The following is a 20,392-nucleotide window of genomic DNA, read 5'->3' as shown; positions in this document are numbered from 1 at the left end:
CCGACTATTAAAAGGGACAGGCGGCTATTTGAGACTAAATCAATTTGAAGTTGTTAACTCACTGTAACTATCCAGATACTTACCCGATGTACTGTTCAGTTTTGTTGAATTTCTTGGCCAGATATTTGGCAGAGGCTTTACTGGGTATTTTCACCATGGACAGCTCTTTGCCATAGCGTGTCATGCTGCAGGGTGTCTCACACACACAGTAGTCGTTGTCTTTCTCTACCAAGAAGTCTGTGGGGGATGACAATAGAATGGGAGTCCTGGGCCCAAATCACTACAGGCCCCATGATAAAACGTAGTACAATTCAAAAGAAGCTGCAAAAACAACCTTTGCCGCTCAGCAGTTCCTTATTTCAAAATGCTGTATTGTATAAACGCTTTCGTACTCATATCACAAACTAAAATATTGTTTGGTGTATCTACTGATCAGTGATAACTGGTTCATATTCCTAATCCTTATATCATTACCATTGTTTCGGCCTTACCTAAAGCTGGGTCTGCACAGTCTTTGTACTGCTCTGGTGTGCATACTGTTGAGGTCCCTATTCAACATGTCAGAGAGAGAGAGAGAGAGCGAGAGAGACAGCGGGAGAGAGAGAGAGAGAGAGGGGCAAAACAAAAATGTAATGTTAACATAACTACATATTCCTATGAATAACAACAACAACACAGAAAACATTATTAATCATATTCCATTGAGGAACTATGTGACGGTCAAGCCAAGATGTGTGTGAGTACCAGGCATGTGGACCATCCTGCAGTTACAGTTCTCCACCAGGTAGCGTGTCTCGCAGTCGATACGGCAGGCTGTGATGCTGTACGTGGAGAAGAACTCAGAGTCGATGGGAGTGGACTTGCAGTCTCCCCATGGGGGAGGGAGGTACTGAAGCTGCGACAGAACAGAGCATAGATTTCCCCTCAGTATATTGGCCACTTTCAACAACATCTAGTCAAGCCCAGCAGGAAATCCAAAATAAAAGTGCACACAAGCAGACAAAAAATCAAACATATGTATTGAACATTTAATAAGGGAACATAATGAAATAAAGACTTGTTTACTGGCTTCTGTTCACATCTACAAGAATATTCCACACAGACAACGGTGTAACTGATAAACACAGCTCACAGAAGCAACAAGCAGACACCGTGCAGAAAATCAGTGATGCAGGTCAGGTCTTGTCCTGAAAGTTTACATACACTTAGGTTGGAGTCATTAAAACTTGTTTAGTTTAGTTTAGTTTAGTTTATTTAATTTTTACAGGGACAGTGCACATTAATCAACGTTTCAGTAAAAGTGCCGGTTTTAGCCAGCCGGCTAATTTTCAACCGCAGTCCCTGGGCAGGTTATTAAAAACAATTACAATATAGACAATAGCACCATAGACATAGCAACATAGCAACATAGGACAAGCAAGACATAGCATACAGACAGAGCAACATAGAACAAAAAGCAGCAAGACAAAATTCATAAAAGCAACAAAGTGTTTCCATACCTCACAAGCTACAGACAACATGGAAAGCGGCAGCACACAGCTAGGGACCATGTTCACAAATCTGATTGTCCTTTAGCCAAGTCTTCAAGCATTTTGTGAAAGTGTGATATGTGGTGCAGTTATGTGTGTCTGATGGCAGTGTATTCCAGACATGGGAAGCTCTCACAGAGAATGCAGATTTACTAAAGGTGCTTTTCCTTAGGGGAACTATACAGTCACCTCTCATGGCAGACCTTGTGGATCTGCTGCCATATGTCTGGGTTTTCTGTTTAACAAAAATATTGAGTGGAGGGGGAGCCAGGCCATTAAGGATCTTGAATACAAGACATGCGTCGGTGTATTGCACAAGATTTTCCCAACTCAAGAGCTCATGTTTTCTAAGGATGTGACAATGATGATGGCTATTGGGCTTCCTATCAAGCACTTTGAGAGCCTGTTTGTAGACAGACTGAATAGGTTTTATTGTTGTACAGCAAGCTTGGACCCAACTAGTCAAGCAGTATGTTAAGTGGGGGAGTATCATAGATTTGAAGTACAGTTTTGCTACCTGTAGTCAAACAATTTCGTATAAATCGGAAATTAGCTAGATTGAATTTAATTATTTGAATTACCTTTTTCACATGCTTTTTAAAAGAGAGGTTGGAATCAAGTATGATGCCAAGGTACTTAAAATCGGATACCACCTGGAGCTTCTCCCCTGACACATAGACATCTGGCTCAGTAGCATCTGTTGCCCTCTTTGTGAAGAACATGCAAACAGTTTTTTTCACATTGAGATGCAAACACGAGTCACTGAGCCACTTTGTAACCTGGACCATTACAGTAGTGAGTTCTTGTGCAGCTTGTTGTTTGCTCTTTGCATGCACATATATCACTGTATCATCTGCATACATTTGAACTTCAGACCCAGTACAGACAGAAGGCAGATCATTAATGTACAGGCTGAACAGGAGGGGCCCCAGTATTGACCCTTGGGGCACGCCCACATCATAGCTACGAGTGGGCGACAGCTCATTGCTCACTCTGACACACTGAGTTCTGCCTTCAAGGTATGATTTCATCCATCTCAAGGCATCAGGGGAAAAGTTGAACTTAGACAATTTTGTGATGAGAATCTCATGGTTAACAGTTGGAGACAAAGATCGTACTTTTTTGGAGAAATGTCCTGTGGTCTGATGAAACAAAAATAGAACTGTTTGGCCATAACAATCATCTTTATGTTTGGAGGTTAAAGGGGGATGCTTTGCAAGCTAAAGAACACCATCTCAACCGTGAAGCACAGGGTTTTTCAGCATCATGCTGTGGGGGTGCTTTGTTGCAGGAGGGACTGGTTCACGTCACAAAATAGATGGCATCACGAGGAAGGACAATGATGTGGATATATTGAAGCAACATCTCAAGACATCAGTCAGGAAGTTAAAGCTTGGTCGCAAATGGATCTTCCAAATGGACAATGACCCCAAGCTTACTTCCAAAGTTGTGGCAAATGGCTTAAGGACAACAAAGTCAGGGTATTGGAATGGCTATCACAAAGCCCTGACTTCAATCAAATAGAACATTTGTGGGCAAAACTGAAAAAGCGTGTCAAACCTGACTCTGAGCTCTGTCAGGAGGAATGGGCCAAAATTCACTCAACTTATTGTGGGAAGCTTGTGGAAGGCTACACGAAACGTTTGACCCAAGTTAAACAATTTGAAGGCAATGCTACCCGATACTAATTGAGTGTATGTAAACTTCTGATCCACTGGGAATGTGATGAAAGAAATAAAAGCTGAAATAAATCATTCTCTCTACTATTATTCTGACATTTCACAATAAAGTGGTGATCCTAACTGGCCTAAGACAGGGAATTCTACTAGGATTAAATTGTGAAAAACTGAGTTTAAATGTATTTGGCTAAGGTGTATGTAAACTTCCCACTTCAACTGTATTTGTGTATGTACCAACATTCAGAGAAGCACATAGCCCATTGGACATAACAGATAACTGAAAAATACCTTGGTGTGGCTTAGAGATTTTCCGAACTTCTCAATAATTTTCCCAAAATCTACCCTTGACCGTCTCTTGCGTCTGCATGCATTGGAAGACTGAGTGTGACAGATACAGAGTGCCAGTAAGTCATGAAATGACTTGAAATGGAATACTTGATTCATTCTTTATGGAACTTGATTGCCAGGCTACAGCCTCTCATAAACATTATCCATGTAGGAAATAAAAACCCAGAGAAAATAACAGGCCCTCTAGACATTAAACATTAAACACTCATTATCCAGTCTTTGTCTTCATACAAGCTGTTGAATATGGTGCAACCATATTATAATATAACTAATATTAACTAATAACTAATATTATTTTGCAGTTACAGTATGTTTATTTGTTTTGTTGTTTTTGTGCTTTGCATTTGAATGTTGCATACACCTGGGATCCTCTGAATCTGGTTAATGTCTCTTAGGACTTTACTCTGGGAGGGTAATAGAACCAAATTAAACACAACGATTGGCTAACAGAAGGCATTAGCCAGATGTAGACTATCCCAGCAATATACAACATTCAAATGCAAAGCCCAAAAACAACATAACTGCACAATAATATTGGTTGCACCATATACACAACAGCTTTTATGAAGACAAAGACTGGATAATGAGTGTTTAATGTGTTAGCTGGAAAGGATAACATTATGTGCTGATATTCTATAGTGATGGTAGTTATGAAGAGACATAAGACAGAGATGAACCAGGAAGTGACAGTCGTTGAAATGAGGTCACTACAGCCACATGGAGGGAGGTGGTGATTGGTCCATTCCATCATGAAGACTTGATCGGTAATGAGATTGGGAGGTTTGCTATGTACGCTACTGTACATATGGTATGCTACAGTACGCTACGTTAAGCTACAGTACACTACGGAATGCTATGGTACACTACGGTATGCTATGGTATACCACCCGCTGCACTTGGGAGGAAACTAACGTTTGGAAGCCTGGGGTTACAGTTGGCCGAGGGCTTCCACCCCAAAACCCATCTAGTGTGGGAGAGGAGGCTCTGACTAGTGAATCTGAACCTTTACTCAGGCCTCATAGGACTTCTCATTTAGGGGAGGGACCAGTGAACACGTCACCAACAACAGAGAGCAGCAACAATGATGCAACGGATAACATCTGTCAAAACCCTTTGTTTGGCTCTCAGATATACAGTAAGCAACCAGCCAGTCAACCTTCACCTTACTGAGCCCCAAAACAGCTGAGCCCATGTCTGAGGACACAAACCCAAAACTGGTTCAGAAACATAAATTTCTTGTCATTCAGCCATCTCTCAATAATTGTTCTCGGCGACTTGAAGCTCGATTGCTGGTAAAAATAGTGTTCCAAATTTCCACCCCAAGTTATTATACTGTATTTGCTTGCTGCAGAATGAAGTTGTCCTTTATTTAGTTCAGACATTTCTTCCACTGACATTGGGAGACCTGTTTGTATCATGTGGTTGAAGTGAGGCAGATTTGAGTGGTTCTGGTGAATGGAAGTATAAGCATATATTGATATATTGATCAATCCCTCCGAAAAGGGTTTGAAAAGCATGAAATAATCAAAAGGATATGGGGTTAAACATTTTTAGCAATCAATTTGGATTCATTTGAGATGGTGTTACTAGTATGATTATTATAATATTTTTTTGAATCTTTATTTAACTAGGCAAGTCAGTTACGTAAAAAATCTTATTTACAATGACGGCCTACCCTGGCCAAACCCTGCCCTAATCCGGACAAGGCTGGGTCAATTGTGCGCCGCCCTATAGGTCTCTTGATCATGGCCGGTTGTGATACAGCCCGAGATTGAACCAGGGATTGAACCATAGCACTGAGATGCAGTGCCTTAGACCGCTGCGCCACTCAAGAGCCTATGACAGATGATTCCTATCAGATTTAAATGGCACACTAATGAGCTCAGTACAATTAGTAGAAATGAATTGCTCTAGTCATAAGAGCAGATGAATTTACATATCACCTTATATATCTACTCACAGCTACTTTACAAGGGAAGTCGATTGAATTCAGAATTCAGTGTTGTTTCAAATCAAATCAAATTTTATTTGTCACATACACATGGTTAGCAGATGTTAATGCGAGTGTAGCGAAATGCTTGTGCTTCTAGTTCCGACAATGCAGTGATAACCAACAAGTAATCTAACTAACAATTCCAAATCTACTGTCTTATACACAGTGTAAGGGGATAAGGAACATGTACATAAGGATATATGAATGAGTGATGGTACAGAGCAGCATACAGTAGATGGTATCAAGTACAGTATATACATATGAGATGAGTGTGTAGACAAAGTAAACAAAGTGGCATAGTTAAAGTGGCTAGTGATACATGTGTTACATAAGGATGCAGTCGATGATGTAGAGTACAGTATATACATATGCATATGAGATGAATAATGTAGGGTAAGTAACATTATATAAGGTAGCATTGTTTAAAATGGCTAGTGATATATTTACATCATTTCCCATCAATTCCCATTATTAAAATGGCTGGAGTTGGGTCAGTGTCAATGACAGTGTGTTGGCAGCAGCCACTCAGTGTTAGTGGTGGCTGTTTAACAGTCTGATGGCCTTGAGATAGAAGCTGTTTTTCAGTCTCTCGGTCCCAGCTTTGATGCACCTGTACTGACCTCGCCTTCTGGATGATAGCGGGGTGAACAGGCAGTGGTTCGGGTGGTTGATGTCCTTGATGATCTTTATGGCCTTCCTGTAACAACGGGTGGTGTAGGTGTCCTGGAGGGCAGGTAGTTTGCCCCCGGTGATGCGTTGTGCAGTCCTCACTACCCTCTGGAGAGCCTTACGGTTGAGGGCGGAGCAGTTGCCGTACCAGGCGGTGATACAGCCCGCCAGGATGCTCTCGATTGTGCATCTGTAGAAGTTTGTGAGTGCTTTTGGTGACAAGCCAAATTTCTTCAGCCTCCTGAGGTTGAATAGGCGCTGCTGCGCCTTCTTCACGACGCTGTCAGTGTGAGTGGACCAATTCAGTTTGTCTGTGATGTGTATGCCGAGGAACTTAAAACTAGCTACCCTCTCCACTACTGTTCCATCGATGTGGATAGGGGGTGTTCCCTCTGCTGTTTCCTGAAGTCCACAATCATCTCCTTAGTTTTGTTGACGTTGAGTGTGAGGTCATTTTCCTGACACCACACTCCGAGGGCCCTCACCTCCTCCCTGTAGGCCGTCTCGTCGTTGTTGGTAATCAAGCCTACCACTGTTGTGTCGTCCGCAAACTTGATGATTGAGTTGGAGGCGTGCGTGGCCACGCAGTCGTGGGTGAACAGGGAGTACAGGAGAGGGCTCAGAACGCACCCTTGTGGGGCCCCCGTGTTGAGGATCAGCGGGGAGGAGATGTTGTTGCCTACCCTCACCACCTGGGGGCGGCCCGTCAGGAAGTCCAGTACCCAGTTGCACAGGGCGGGGTCGAGACCCAGGGTCTCGAGCTTGATGACGAGCTTGGAGGGTACTATGGTGTTGAATGCCGAGCTGTAGTCGATGAACAGCATTCTCACATAGGTATTTCTCTTGTCCAGGTGGGTTAGGGCAGTGTGCAGTGTGGTTGAGATTGCATCGTCTGTGGACCTATTTGGGCGGTAAGCAAATTGGAGTGGGTCTAGGGTGTCAGGTAGGGTGGAGGTGATATGGTCCTTGACTAGTCTCTCAAAGCACTTCATGATGACGGAAGTGAGTGCTACGGGCGGTAGTCGTTTAGCTCAGTTACCTTAGCTTTCTTGGGAACAGGAACAATGGTGGCCCTCTTGAAGCATGTGGGAACAGCAGACTGGTATAGGGATTGATTGAATATGTCCGTAAACACACCGGCCAGCTGGTCTGCGCATGCTCTGAGGGCGCGGCTGGGGATGCCGTCTGGGCCTGCAGCCTTGCGAGGGTTAACACGTTTAAATGTCTTACTCACCTCGGCTGCAGTGAAGGAGAGACCGCATGTTTCCGTTGCAGGCCGTGTCAGTGGCACTGTATTGTCCTCAAAGCGGGCAAAAAAGTTATTTAGTCTGCCTGGGAGCAAGACATCCTGGTCCGTGACTGGGCTGGATTTCATCTTGTAGTCCGTGATTGACTGTAGACCCTGCCACATGCCTCTTGTGTCTGAGCCATTGAATTGAGATTCCACTTTGTCTCTGTACTGACGCTTAGCTTGTTTAATAGCCTTACGGAGGGAATAGCTGCACTGTTTGTATTCAGTCATGTTGCCAGATGTTTGGATTGTTGTGTCCAATTGTCTGTTTTAGAGATGCACTGCACCGATAACCCTATGTTGTTCTGCTGAATATGGCGTGAGGGATTTTGAAGAGACTTGTAACTTGTACCAAATAATATCTTCTCTGGGATCAAAAGGCTTTTTTGAATAACTTGTGGTTCAAGATGTAATTCTAGGTATTATAATTAATTTCTGATGAGTTTGTAACTCATTCAGTAGGAAAAGTGCCACAAACCCCTACTCAAGAGTTCTAACACCTAATGAGATTTGTATCTTCAATGGGTGTATAAAATGTGACATTGTGACATCAGTGACACTTTGCTGAGGTCCTTTACAATAAAGTGGTTGCCAAAGAAAATATCTATCAAAAGATCACAGCTGTATTTCACTGTCCTGTCACTGTTTTCAAACCACAGGATTTCACGAGCTGCAGCCTGAGTGGCATGTTATTGCAATAGATTTTATTAGATTTTATTTTATGGACAAAAAAACAATGTGCAATGCAGGGCTGGCTCTAGCCTTTTGGGGGCCCTAAGCAGGTTTTGTTGGGGGGCCCCCACCTTGCGGAAAAACATTTTAGTGGCCCCCTCTTGAGAAAATGTCAATTCTCCACATTTTGCCATGGGCCATAGAGAAAATGTTGTAGTTTTGAAGCAAGTGTTCTGCTATTCTCTACATTTTGCAATGGGGAGAGAAAACTGCAATATTATAACATTTCATTCAATTCTACTCATTATGCCGTGGGGCAGAGAAAATTATTTTGCAGTTTTAGAGCAAATTTCCTAAATTTCTACCGATTTTGACATGGGTTTGAAAGACATTTTTGCAGTTTTAGAGCAAATTTCCTGCAATTATACCAATTTTGACATGGGCTTGAGCGGAATATTTGACGTTTTAAAGCACATTTCCTGCAATACAACACATTTTGTCATTTCTTATGCCATGTTAATATGATATCTGAGTGAGAATGACCCAAAAAATCTATGGGGGCCCCTGGAGGTCAGGGCCCCTAGGCACGTGCCCTGGGTGCCTGGTCAGTATTTTGCCATGATTACTGCATGTTTAGATAGCTGGCTAGACTAACTACCAATCTAAAAGTTGTTCGCAAACATGGCTAATTGAGTGACTGTCAGTGACAGACATAACAAGAGAAAAACTGCTGATGCACCAACAAATTCTGAAGTTACACCTGGTGTATTCTACTATTCTTACTCTCAATAGAGTCCATTGAGACCGTCTATGTCACTTATGTGTGGAACCGGCGCTGGTGCACTGTTTGTAATACTATTTTCTATCCTCTTTAAATGATTATGCCGTAGTAGAAAACATTCCTTCGACACATTTTGATTTGTCTGGGTTTTGATGTGAAAAACAATGTGGGTATTATGGACATGCACCTGTTCTATTATTGAAGGAAGTGTTGGGTGCTAAACTCGAAAGAACACTGCGAAGAGAGTCTATTCACGTGACCTATGGATCTGGCAAACAGACCATTGTGACCACATGGAATACACGGAATACAGACTTATTAGAGACATATTAAAATGACTCCCGTGGTCCTGAAATCTGCCCTAATGGAAGACTACATTGATTTTAATATTCGTGTCTGACAACAGGATAATGGATACTATACTGAACAGAAATATAAACGCAACATGCAACAACTTCAAAGATTTTACAGTTCATATAAGTGTCATGTATTGTCATATATTGTCATGTCTTGTCCCTGTGCTTTCTCTTCTATTCATTTCCCCCTGCTGGTCTTATTAGGTTTCTTTCCCTCTCTCTATCCCTCTCTCTCTCTATCGTTCTGTTCCTGCTCCCAGCTGTTCCTCATTCTCCTAACGACCTTGTTTACTCTTTCACACCTGTCCCCTATTTTGCCCTCTGATTAAGTCTCTATTTCTCTCTCTGTTTCTGCTTCTGTCCTTGTCGGATTCTTGTTTGCTGTTCGCTGTGTACTTGTTCCGTCCTGTCGTGTTTTGCCTTATCTTCAGATGCTGCGTGTGAGCAGGTGTCTCTGTCAGCTACGGCCCGCGCCTACCCGAAGGGACCTGCAGTCTGTGGCCGCTTATCCTGCTATTCCCCTCTACAACTAGAGGATTTCTGTTATCCCCGTTTGGACATTTCCTGTTAAGGATTCTGGATTATGTTATTTTCTGTTTGGACTTTAATAAACTCAGTTTCTGTTAAGTCGCTTTTGGGTCCTCACTCACCTGCATAACAATAAGAGTTACAGTTCATATAAGGAAATCAGTCAATTTAAATATATTAATTAGGCCCTAATCTATGGATTTCACATGAATGGGAATACAGATACATATCTGTTAGTCACAGATCCCTTTAAAAAAAGGTAGGGGCGTGGATCAGAAAACTAGGAAGTATCTGGTGTGACCACCATTTGCCTTATGCAGCGCGACACATCTCCTTCAGATAGAGTTGATCATTCTGTCGATTGTGGCCTGTGGAATGCTGCCCCACTCCTTTTCAATGGCTGTGCGAAGTTGTTGGACATTGGCTGGAACTGGAACACACTGTCATACATGTCGGTCCAGAGCATCCCAACAGGCTCAATGAGTGACATGTCTGGTGAGTATGCAGGCATTTTCAGTTTCCAGGAATTGTGTACAGATCCTTGCTACATAAGGCCATGAGGTGATGGTGGCGGATGAATGGCAAGATAATGGGCCTCAGGATCTCGTCACAGTGTCTCTGTGCATTCAAATTGCCATTGATAAAATGTAATTTTGTTCATTGTCCTTAGCTTATTCCTGCCTATACCATAACCTCACTGCCACCTTGGGGCACTTCTTTCACAATGTTGACATCAGCAAACTGCTTGCCCACACAACACTATACACGTGGTCTACGGTTGTGAGACCGGTTGTACATACTGCCAAATTCTCCAAAACAACGGAGGCGTCTTATTGTAGAGAAATTACCATGAATATCTCTGGAAACTGCACTGGAGGACATTCCTGCAGTTAACATTCCTGCAGTGCTCCCAAGTGGCACAGTGGTCTAAGGCACTGCATCTCAGTGCAAGAGGCTTGGGAGTGATTGGGAGTCCCATAGAGGGTGGCACACAATTTGCCCAGTGTCGCCGGGGTAGGCCGTTTTTGTAAATAAGAATTTGTTCTTAACTGACTTGCCTAGTTATATATATTTTTAAAATTAAAACGTGCCAATTGCACGCTCCCTCAAAACTTTTGAAATCTGTGGCATTGAGTTGTGTGACAAAATTGCACATTTTAGAGTGGCCTATTATTTTTCCCAGCAGAAGGTGCACATGTGTAATGATCATGCTGTTTAATTAGCTGCTTGATATGCCACACCTGTCAGGGAGATGTACTATCTTTGCAAAGGAAAAATGCTCACTATCAGGGATGTAAACAAATTTGTGCTAGAAATTTGAGAGAAATAAGCTCTTTGCGCTCATGGAAAATTTGTAGGATCTTTTATTTCAGCTCATGAAACATTGTACCAACACCAACACAATACTTGTGGCGTTTATATTTTTGTTCAGTGTAGATGTTGCTGCTCCGTTACGACTGTTCACAGTGCCCAATACATATAGGCTACTGTATAGGACTGTGGTTGCAGGCACTGTCTGTAGCCTATAGCTAGGTCTTTTTTTCCATCTGAAATATATCCATACAATGTAAATTAAATCCTCTGGAAATATTTTTGATTCAATGTACCAGATGCTCCATCATTCATGATTTGTATTTATTTAGCATGTGGAATTGATTTGAACGAGAGAGAGAGCATCTGAAGCAATGACATTTCTGCTGAATTCTGTGCTAATCTTGGGAGGCATTTCTGACTACACTTCAGTCACAGCCGGTAATTCACAAAACTTAATGATTTTGTTGGTCCTCTCTTACTCAAAGCCATGATAATTGTGGTACCATTGCCTTTTCGTTACACCACAAAATGTAACTCTATCGTTCTTTGTATTTTATGAAAAGCAAACCAAAGTCTCCCGAATGTTATCGTTCTCTCTACATAGTGTTATTACGCATGACTAAATCCAATTTATGTACACATGTAGGATCTTAATTTGATCCAGTTCGCTACAGCAGGAAAATAATTCTGCATCAACAGGAAATGTGAATTATTATGTGGATTATAATTAATTTATACGTTTTTCATAAGGGAAAATAAAAAATGACAAACCTCAGAAGCCTGCATTGCAGGAACGTCTTCATGCAACAGGGTGATCAAATTAAGATCTTACATCTGTAGCATATATTATGCTATTGTTCTCTATCCAACTGGTATCAGCGACAGCAAGATTATATGGAAAATAAACCTTTGAGCTGTCAGAGATTGCGTGTGAACTGCCTGGGGTACTGTAGCTCTGGCCACCAATAACAGTGTAAATACATTTACAGGCAATGTCTGCTTTGTACATCCAATCTGTCTCTCCTTCTGTATTCCTTGTTGGATACATACTAGGTAGCAAATATTATATTGTTACTACTTCAGTTCAGAATCATTAGACGGTTTCTGTTCAGATTTAGCGATTGTACTGGTCGCATGTTATTACGTGCATTATACAATAAGATAAACAGAATATATTTTTCTCCAGGCTCTGAGACACAGATGTATAGCCAATGACAGGAGAAGGAAGAAGGGTTGGGGCTTTGGATAAAAACACAGACAAAAGCAGAGCGAGAGGAGGATTGAAGTAGAAAAAAAGGAAGGAAGGAAGGGATAGGTGTTTGTGCAAAAGGCTAAGCAGTATGTACCAGTTGCTGCTGACATGACACAAAAGTTTGAAAACCAGGGGCCACACCAAATCCCAGCTGGTCAATGAAGGGAGGTTCATCCTGGCTGTGAATCTGAACCTTGATGCCTGCTTCGTACGAGGTCTCATCTGTGGATACATACAACAGCAGGCTAGAGAATGTAACAACAGAAACCTCTGCTGATTGGTGTTCCCTGGTCAGAGACATTGCTTGTTGTGTTGGGAATGAGATATGTGTTTTTACTGGATATTGGACATCTGTTGTGATAAAGCCACATGTTGAAAATGCAGTGCTAAGAATGAACTATTTTTCCCAGGACGGAGACAATAAATGTTGTGTTGGATAAGTTGTTAAACTATATGTTGTTGTAATAGTGTACAGGTCAAATTCAGCACTAGGAAGGAACCTTGAATGAATGCATGTCAGTCGGCTGGTTGATGTGTAAAGTTCATTCTACCAATGTCCCAAAATCCAAAGTCATTATTGTATTTATGGACAGATCAGTTATTGTGGTACTAATTAAGTGGTGTCATACCACTGGGTACTCACCTGTCTCTCCCCAAACAGGTAAGTATTCATCTTGTTGGATATCTAACATGATCTCCAGCCCATTTCCTGTCCCGCCTTTCAACGTTGTCAACATCGGGTTGCCATCCAAACCAGAGTTGAACGTGTAGCATTTTCCGTACCGCGTGTAAATCTGCAAGAAGAAGAAGAAGAAGGTACATGACATTAACTCAATGCAACAACATTGTTTTGACATAGCGACAATATAGACCGTAAACAGCACAGTCACTTTGAGCAATGGTTGCTCTCTGTGTAGACCAATTTAAACTGCGGTTGGGGATAGGGTTGCTGGGCAGGAATGCTTTGCAGGTAATTATCTGAGAAAACACTGAACCAAACAAGATACTAGAATGATGAATGAATAAATAAATTAACACCTCTACTGTGGCAACTGGCAATCTTTACCTAGACCCATTTTTTTTAGATACTTCTTTATGATGTATTTTCCATTAAAACTGAAAGTTGAGGTTAATCCAAAGCATTATAGCCAAAACCCAACCTCTTCCATCCCACAAAACACTAAATTAGATTGTTCAAATACAATTTATATTAGGAAGTGTCTTATAGACCCCTTCAAAAGCATTAACTTGTACCAATGCAGCTCAATGGTAATCTATAGATGTAGAATCTTAATTGGATCACCCTTTTTCAGGATAACATTTCCAGGAAATGTACAACTTGCAGTAGAGTTAATGTTTTAAAAGACTTCTGAAGCATGTCATTGTCACTTTGAAATTTCAGACTTGACTTTCCCTTAAGAAAATGTATCAACCCCTACAAAAATGTTTATTAATTATAATCCACATAATAATTCACATTTCCTGTTGCTGCAGGATTGTTTTCCTGCTGTACAAACTGGCTCAAATAAAGATTCTACATCTGACATAAATTGGATTCAGTAATGCATAATAATATGTAGAGAGAAAAATAACATTGACTGGTTGGCTTTTCATAAAATACAAAGAACAATGGCAAGCTGTTGTCAAATTCCTTTTGTATAAAAGTAAATCAATTTCCTTTGAGTGTGAAAATAATATTTTGTGGTGTAACAGAAAGGCAATCGTAGCAGACTCTGAGTAAGAGAGAACAAAATAAATAATTAAGCTTTGTGAATTACCAGCCGTGATTTAAGTGTTTTAAGAATTGGATCCCCAAGAGCAGCACAGAAGTCAGCAGAAATTCCACTGCTTCAGATTGCTGTAGCAAACTGGCTCAAATTAAGATCCTACATCTGTACTATTAAGTATTGGAACAGACAAAATGTTGCCTTCAGCAAATAGCCAGCTGGTTTATCTAATTCAGAGATATACAGTGCTGATATTCCAGTATAGCACCACCATGTTCTTTTAGCACCATCTCTCACACATTTTTTATATTTTTTTATATATATATATATATATTTTTTTAAACAAATTCTCTCAGATGGGCGACTTTGCTTTCATGTGTGCCAGCAGAGCAGAAATAATCATTAGGAGCCTCTTAGAATGCTGCATCTGATTTTGCATAACTGACACACATGGCTGGTGAGCTATAACTTAAAACAAAAATTAAAATAGATAAAGGCGATAATGGCTTTAAATTCTCTATGCATTTTTCTGTGTAAGTGATTTAATTTCACCGAGGTGGAATTGATTGGTCATGCAGTGCTCTAAGGGTTTTATCTATACTGTCATACAGTTATCACCGACATGTACAGTGGGGCAAAAAAAGTATTTAGTCAGCCACCAATTGTGCATGTTCTCCCACTTAAAAAGATGAGAGAGGCCTGTAATTTTCATCATAGGTACACTTCAAGTATGACAGACAAAATGAGGGAAACAAATCCAGAAAATCACATTGTAGGATTTTCAATGAATTTATTTGCAAATTATGTTGGAGAATAAGTATTTGGTCAATAACAAAAGTTTATCTCAATACTTTGTTATATACCCTTTGTTGGCAATGACAGAGGTCAAACGTTTTCTGTAAGTCTTCACAAGGTTTTCACACACTGTTGCTGGTATTTTGGCCCATTCCTCCATGCAGATCTCCTCTAGGGCAGTGATGTTTTGGGGCTGTTGCTGGGCAACACAGACTTTCAGCTCCCTCCAAATATTTTGTATGGGGTTGAGATCTGGAGACTTGCTAGCCCACCCAGGACCTTGAAATGCTTCTTACGAAGCCACTCCTTCGTTGTCCGGGCGGTGTGTTTGGGATCATTGTCATGCTGAAAGACCCAACCACGTTTCATCTTCAATGCCCTTGCTGATGGAAGGAGGTTTTCACTCAAATTCTCATGATACATGGCCCCATTCATTCTTTCCTTTACACGGATCAGTCGTCCTGGTCCCTTTGCAGAAAAACAGCCCCAAAGCATGATGTTTCCACCCCCATGCTTCACAGTAGGTATGGTGTTGTTTGGATGCAACTCAGCATTCTTTGTCCTCCAAACACGATGAGTTGAGTTTTTACCAAAAAGTTCTATTTTGGTTTCATCTGACCATATGACATTCTCCCAATCTTCTTCTGGATCATCCAAATGCTCTCTAGCAAACTTCAGATGGGCCTGGACATGTACTGGCTTAAGCAGGGGGACACGTCTGGCACTGCAGGATTTGAGTCCCTGGTGGCGTAGTGTGTTACTGATGGTAGGCTTTGTTACTTTGGTCCCAGCTCTCTGCAGGTCATTCACTAGGTCCCCCCGTGTGGTTCTGGGATTTTTGCTCACCGTTCTTGTGATCATTTTGATCTCATTTTGATCATCATCATCTTGCGTGGAACCCCAGATCGAGGGAGATTATCAGTGGTCTTGTATGTCTTCCATTTCCTAATAATTGCTCCCACAGTTGATTTCTTCAAACCAAGCTGCTTATCTATTGCAGGTTCAGTCTTCCCAGCCTGGTGCAGGTCTACAATTTTGTTTCCTTTGACAGCTCTTTGGTCTTGGCCATAGAGGAGTTTGGAGTGTGACTGTTTGAGGTTGTGGACAGGTGTCTTTTATACTGATAACAATTTCAAACAGGTGCCATTAATACAGGTAACGAGTGGAGGACAGAGGAGCCTCTTAAAGAATAAGTTACAGGTTTGTGAGAGCCAGATATCTTGCTTGTTTGTAGGTGACCAAATAGTTATTTAAAAATAAATTCAAATAAATTGCAAATAAATTCATTAAAAATCTTTAAAATATTTTTCTCATTTTGTCTGTCATAGTTGAAGTGTACCTATTATGAAAATTACAGGCCTCTCTCATCTTTTTAAGTGGGAGAACTTGCACAATTGGTGGCTGACTAAATACTTTTTTGCCCCACTGTATATTCATAACCACAGGACAGGTGATACATCAGTAAGGTACTGTATGGGCACAATTATCCATGACAGTGTTCATACACATGGGTATATTACACATCCAAGATCATGGCACGAGACCCGCTTGCCTTTGCCTGCTCTCTCAACTACCATGTAAAAGGTACACCTGTTTGTTGGGAGTATTTTGTCTCATCAAACGAATCAGGCCTTATGATGGATAAATCCCCACTATTTAATCCTTTCACAATGCCAACTACCATTTGATTTGAGCTGGGGCATAATATGTCAGTATTTAATAGCCACTAACAGACACTGGCATGGTCAAGACAAGCCCTGTTGCTGAATTAATCACCACCTGGCTTAATACTCTGGTCCCACAGATATACATCAGAAGAGAAACAGGTAGCCCAGTACTCTGGGCTACAGGTAGCCATGGGCTACAGATTTCCCTTTCAATATCCATTGTGGTGAATGTTTTAGGGAGAGTGATGATGGGGAAGAGAGAGATGATTGTGACAGCGTAACAAAGCCTCTCTCTAGTTATCAGTCAGGCTTCCATATTCCGTCTTAGATAGACCAACATCGGCTCAGACGGACATGACAAGGCTTCAGTTTCCTCTCTCCTCCTGTCCATAATGAGGCCCTCGGAGCAACTGGCCCCTGCACAAAATGGCAGCTGGAATTCAATTTTTTGTTGTTGTTGGTTTGACCTTTGAAAATGTGCTGGTTTAATATAAAATAATCCCTAGGATGAAGCTTTACAATGCCTCACAATGAAGTACCAAATCTTTGTGGAAAATCTCTTTGTCAAAGCTGTCAAAAGACGGAACCTAAAGAGAAAAGTCCTCCTTTAGATGGAATCTCATTAAATCCGATAAAACTTGAAATGACAGACGATAAAAATCTCTGGATCTGTCAGCTACTTAAACGCAAATCCCAAATTGTCTATTCATATTTTTTCTAAACCTGTGCTATTGATAAATTGGTCATGTCTACTAAGCACTTGAATGTGACTAACAATGACATCCATTTTCTTTTCATGTCAAACTTAGCAGCAATCTGTTTGAAGAGTGCTAATAGCTTTGAGGTGAAATGATTAAGAGTAGCTGACTGTTATAATTATAGACTGGTGCATTCAGGGGCTTATTTTCACTGATAAGCCTAAAGCAATCCACCTCTCCGAGGAATAAGCTCATGAAATGGATGCACACAGTCAATAAACTTCCAGATATTTAATATGAGATGCAGAAACTTGAATTTTGTACATTTATAATGGTTGAATTATTGATGCCTTCATTAGTTATCCCTGAAGCTGCCACTGTGGTTTGAATAGCAGTTACTAAAAGGATCATGTTTGGAGATGGAGACAATGTGAATGTGGTAGGATTCACGTTGTTATACCGTACCACTGTGGCTCTAAAATCATCTAAGCGTGTTAACAATATGTAAAGAAATGGATCAATAACCTTCTCTAAACTGTATTTGGATGATTTGGAATCTTACAATTCACTGAACAACTATTATCTTTAATAGGCTCAAGAAAAGACTGCAATACTTTATGTGAAGGGTCCATAATAAATGTTTTATAAGGCATTTCTAAAACATTTCCAAACAGTTTGCGCACCATTTATTAATCATTACTCCCACATTAGTAAGCTAATTATTCACAAATGTATATATATATATATATGTCCTTAAATATCCTCTATTGTGTGCCTATTCTTTTACGAGGTACTGCTAGAATGTCTACCAATGGCATGACAATCTTCTTGTGAGAAATGACACTGGACACTCCAAACATTTATAAAGTATTTATAAAGCATAAATAGCGCTCACTTTAGACTAGGGGCTGCAAAAATACTTTACTAATGCTTAATAAATAGTGAACACACACTTTATAGATGCCTTATAAATGTTTTATAACAGACCCTTCAAATAAGTGTTACCAAAAAGACATGTCATGTTTACCAAGGACCAGACAAATCATCTGACTTGATACCAGCAGCTACCTTCAATCCTCCTGCCTAGAGATTACCTGCTAGAGGGAATATCATTCACACACACCCTTGCATTAATTATCATTACCATGTACACAAAATGCCATCAACAACACCTCTCAAACATTGGTCTCTATATCTCTAGACTACGTTACTTTACATACAGTGGTGAAGTTCTGATGGGTGCAGTTCCCCCCCCGGAACCTGCATTCCAGCAACATGTCCTCCAGTTGGTGGCCCAGCCTGCCAATCATCTCAGTTGTGTTGACATGGTAATGTGGAGACGGGGTGTAGCCATTGAAGTCCAGCAGGTTGAGGAGGCTGTACTTGTGGTTGTCCCTCAGAAGAGCCAGGCTCCTCTCCATGACCGTGTGGTTCTGATGCATCAGGTCCATCCAGTAGCCGCTGTGGTATAGGTCAGCCTTGGTCAGACTGGACACCCGGAACAGGTTGTGGTTGCAGAAGGTCACAGCCGGGAAGGACATGTTGTGAGCCCACACCATCTTGATCTTGGTGACGGCCGGGTAGGACATCAGGTAGAGGATGCGGTTCCAGGACCAGGTGAACAGGAGACCCATGCACACAAAGAAGGCCAGGAGCCAGAGGACCCGCTGGGGTAAGGTCTTGTCTGGGGAGAAGACAAACTTCAGCCCGTGGACCTTGGTCCTCCTCATGAAGGCTATGGTGATCTCCATCCATGACTGTTTCAGCATGCTCTTCTTCCTCCTTCCTGTTTTGTTCTGGATAGTGGTTTCCTGGGCATCGTTAGGTAGAGACCCCAGGCTGTTTAATTCTGATGTGGGGGCAGTTAACATCATGATCTCTGGCCAAAGGCAACCTGTAAGGTTCAAGCCAAAATACAGTCTTCTTAGGCAAGCTTTAGGGTTTTCATTTTGCATACAGTGGCTTCCTGGAAAATCATAATGGGTTTTCTGGTTGAACTGGTGTCATCAATTCCAGGAAAAAGTGAAAAAGAATATCCTTTTCGATGCTCCAGATAGACTCAGCTGTCCAGTAATTAGGTTTGATAACTTCACGATTTAATAAAAAAAAATCTAACAGAATTACATTTTTTAAAGACAAGATAACCAACAGCAGTCTCTCATCAACAGATGGGTGTGATAATACTATGTTGCAGGTCACTTAGGAAATCTGTAAACACGTATCCCTGTTGCTCAGATGTTGTCTCTCTTTTTCTTCTTCACCTTCCTCTTCATCTCCACAATGAGACAATAGTTCTCCCAGTTTCCAGTGGTTTGTGCCTTTTGTGCGCAAGCTGCCTAGAAAGCTATTAACTCCTCCCTTCTGCTCAGCTGGAAGATATGCTTTTGTCTGTGGACTTGCAGCAGGAATATATAGCTACTTTCCCCCCTCACTCTCTTTTCTCTACTGTCGAATGGGAATGAGGTGGAGCCACTGAGTGAAATTGTTTTCATCCAGTGATAGAATAGGCACAGATGCGAGGAGGGGAAGGGGAACGGTATTTCGAAAATACAAGCAAGAATACAGCAAAAAGTCCTATTGCAACAGGGAATGCCTTGGTTCCATTTCCCTCTACTGCTACCTACACTCTGATACAGTAGTGCTGCAACAGTAGCAGATTGTTTACTGGGATCCATGACAACTGTATTATTGATAAACCAGAGAACAGTAAATCAGATACTAGCCAATAAACATAAACTCAAATTACACCCTCAGAATTATTGTTGAAAATCAATCAAATACATTTATAAACTTTGATATATCAGTCACAAGGGCTTTTACCGTAATCAGGCAGTATCAAATGTCACTTTTACCACTTGTTTTTGATTCTTTGGGTCTTAGACAGTTCTACATGTTAGTTTCACAAATAAAGTGCAATGCTGCCAAGGAGCTCCTACACAATTAACAGATATGAAAGAAGCAGCTTTATTTTCATTGAATCAGAGCCTCTCAGAACCTCGAGAGCCAGCCAGGCAGAGGAAATTGGACCCAAGAGTATTGAGAGCCATGTCATTTTACGACATAATCAGCACAACACTTTTGCATGCGTGGTAG

At 41.3% G+C, this 20,392-nt stretch overlaps 1 protein-coding gene across 4 annotated transcripts in view; it reads right to left on the bottom strand.

Annotated features, from left to right (window-relative positions):
* LOC124010106 (acid-sensing ion channel 1C-like) overlaps positions 1-20,392 on the bottom strand; it is a 169,298-nt gene that overhangs the window by 14,690 nt on the left and 134,216 nt on the right. For 3 of the 4 annotated variants that reach the window (XM_046322458.1, XM_046322457.1, XM_046322456.1), the window contains exons 1-6: positions 18,520-19,489; positions 13,056-13,206; positions 12,507-12,634; positions 745-895; positions 492-548; positions 84-237 (exon numbers count right to left, since the gene is read on the bottom strand). In XM_046322458.1, the coding sequence (XP_046178414.1) occupies positions 84-237; positions 492-548; positions 745-895; positions 12,507-12,634; positions 13,056-13,206; positions 18,520-19,254 (1,376 nt within the window). In that variant the 5' untranslated portion in view covers positions 19,255-19,489. Of the gene's footprint in view, positions 1-83; positions 238-491; positions 549-744; positions 896-12,506; positions 12,635-13,055; positions 13,207-18,519; positions 19,490-20,392 lie in introns of those variants that run through there. The other variant, XM_046322459.1, reaches the window with a different exon arrangement.

Source organism: Oncorhynchus gorbuscha, linkage group LG22, assembly GCF_021184085.1.
Source record: "Oncorhynchus gorbuscha isolate QuinsamMale2020 ecotype Even-year linkage group LG22, OgorEven_v1.0, whole genome shotgun sequence".
NCBI classification, from domain to species: domain Eukaryota; kingdom Metazoa; phylum Chordata; class Actinopteri; order Salmoniformes; family Salmonidae; genus Oncorhynchus; species Oncorhynchus gorbuscha.
The sequence above is the reverse complement of the archived record's forward strand: the minus strand, read 5'-3'. Positions and strand labels throughout refer to the sequence as shown.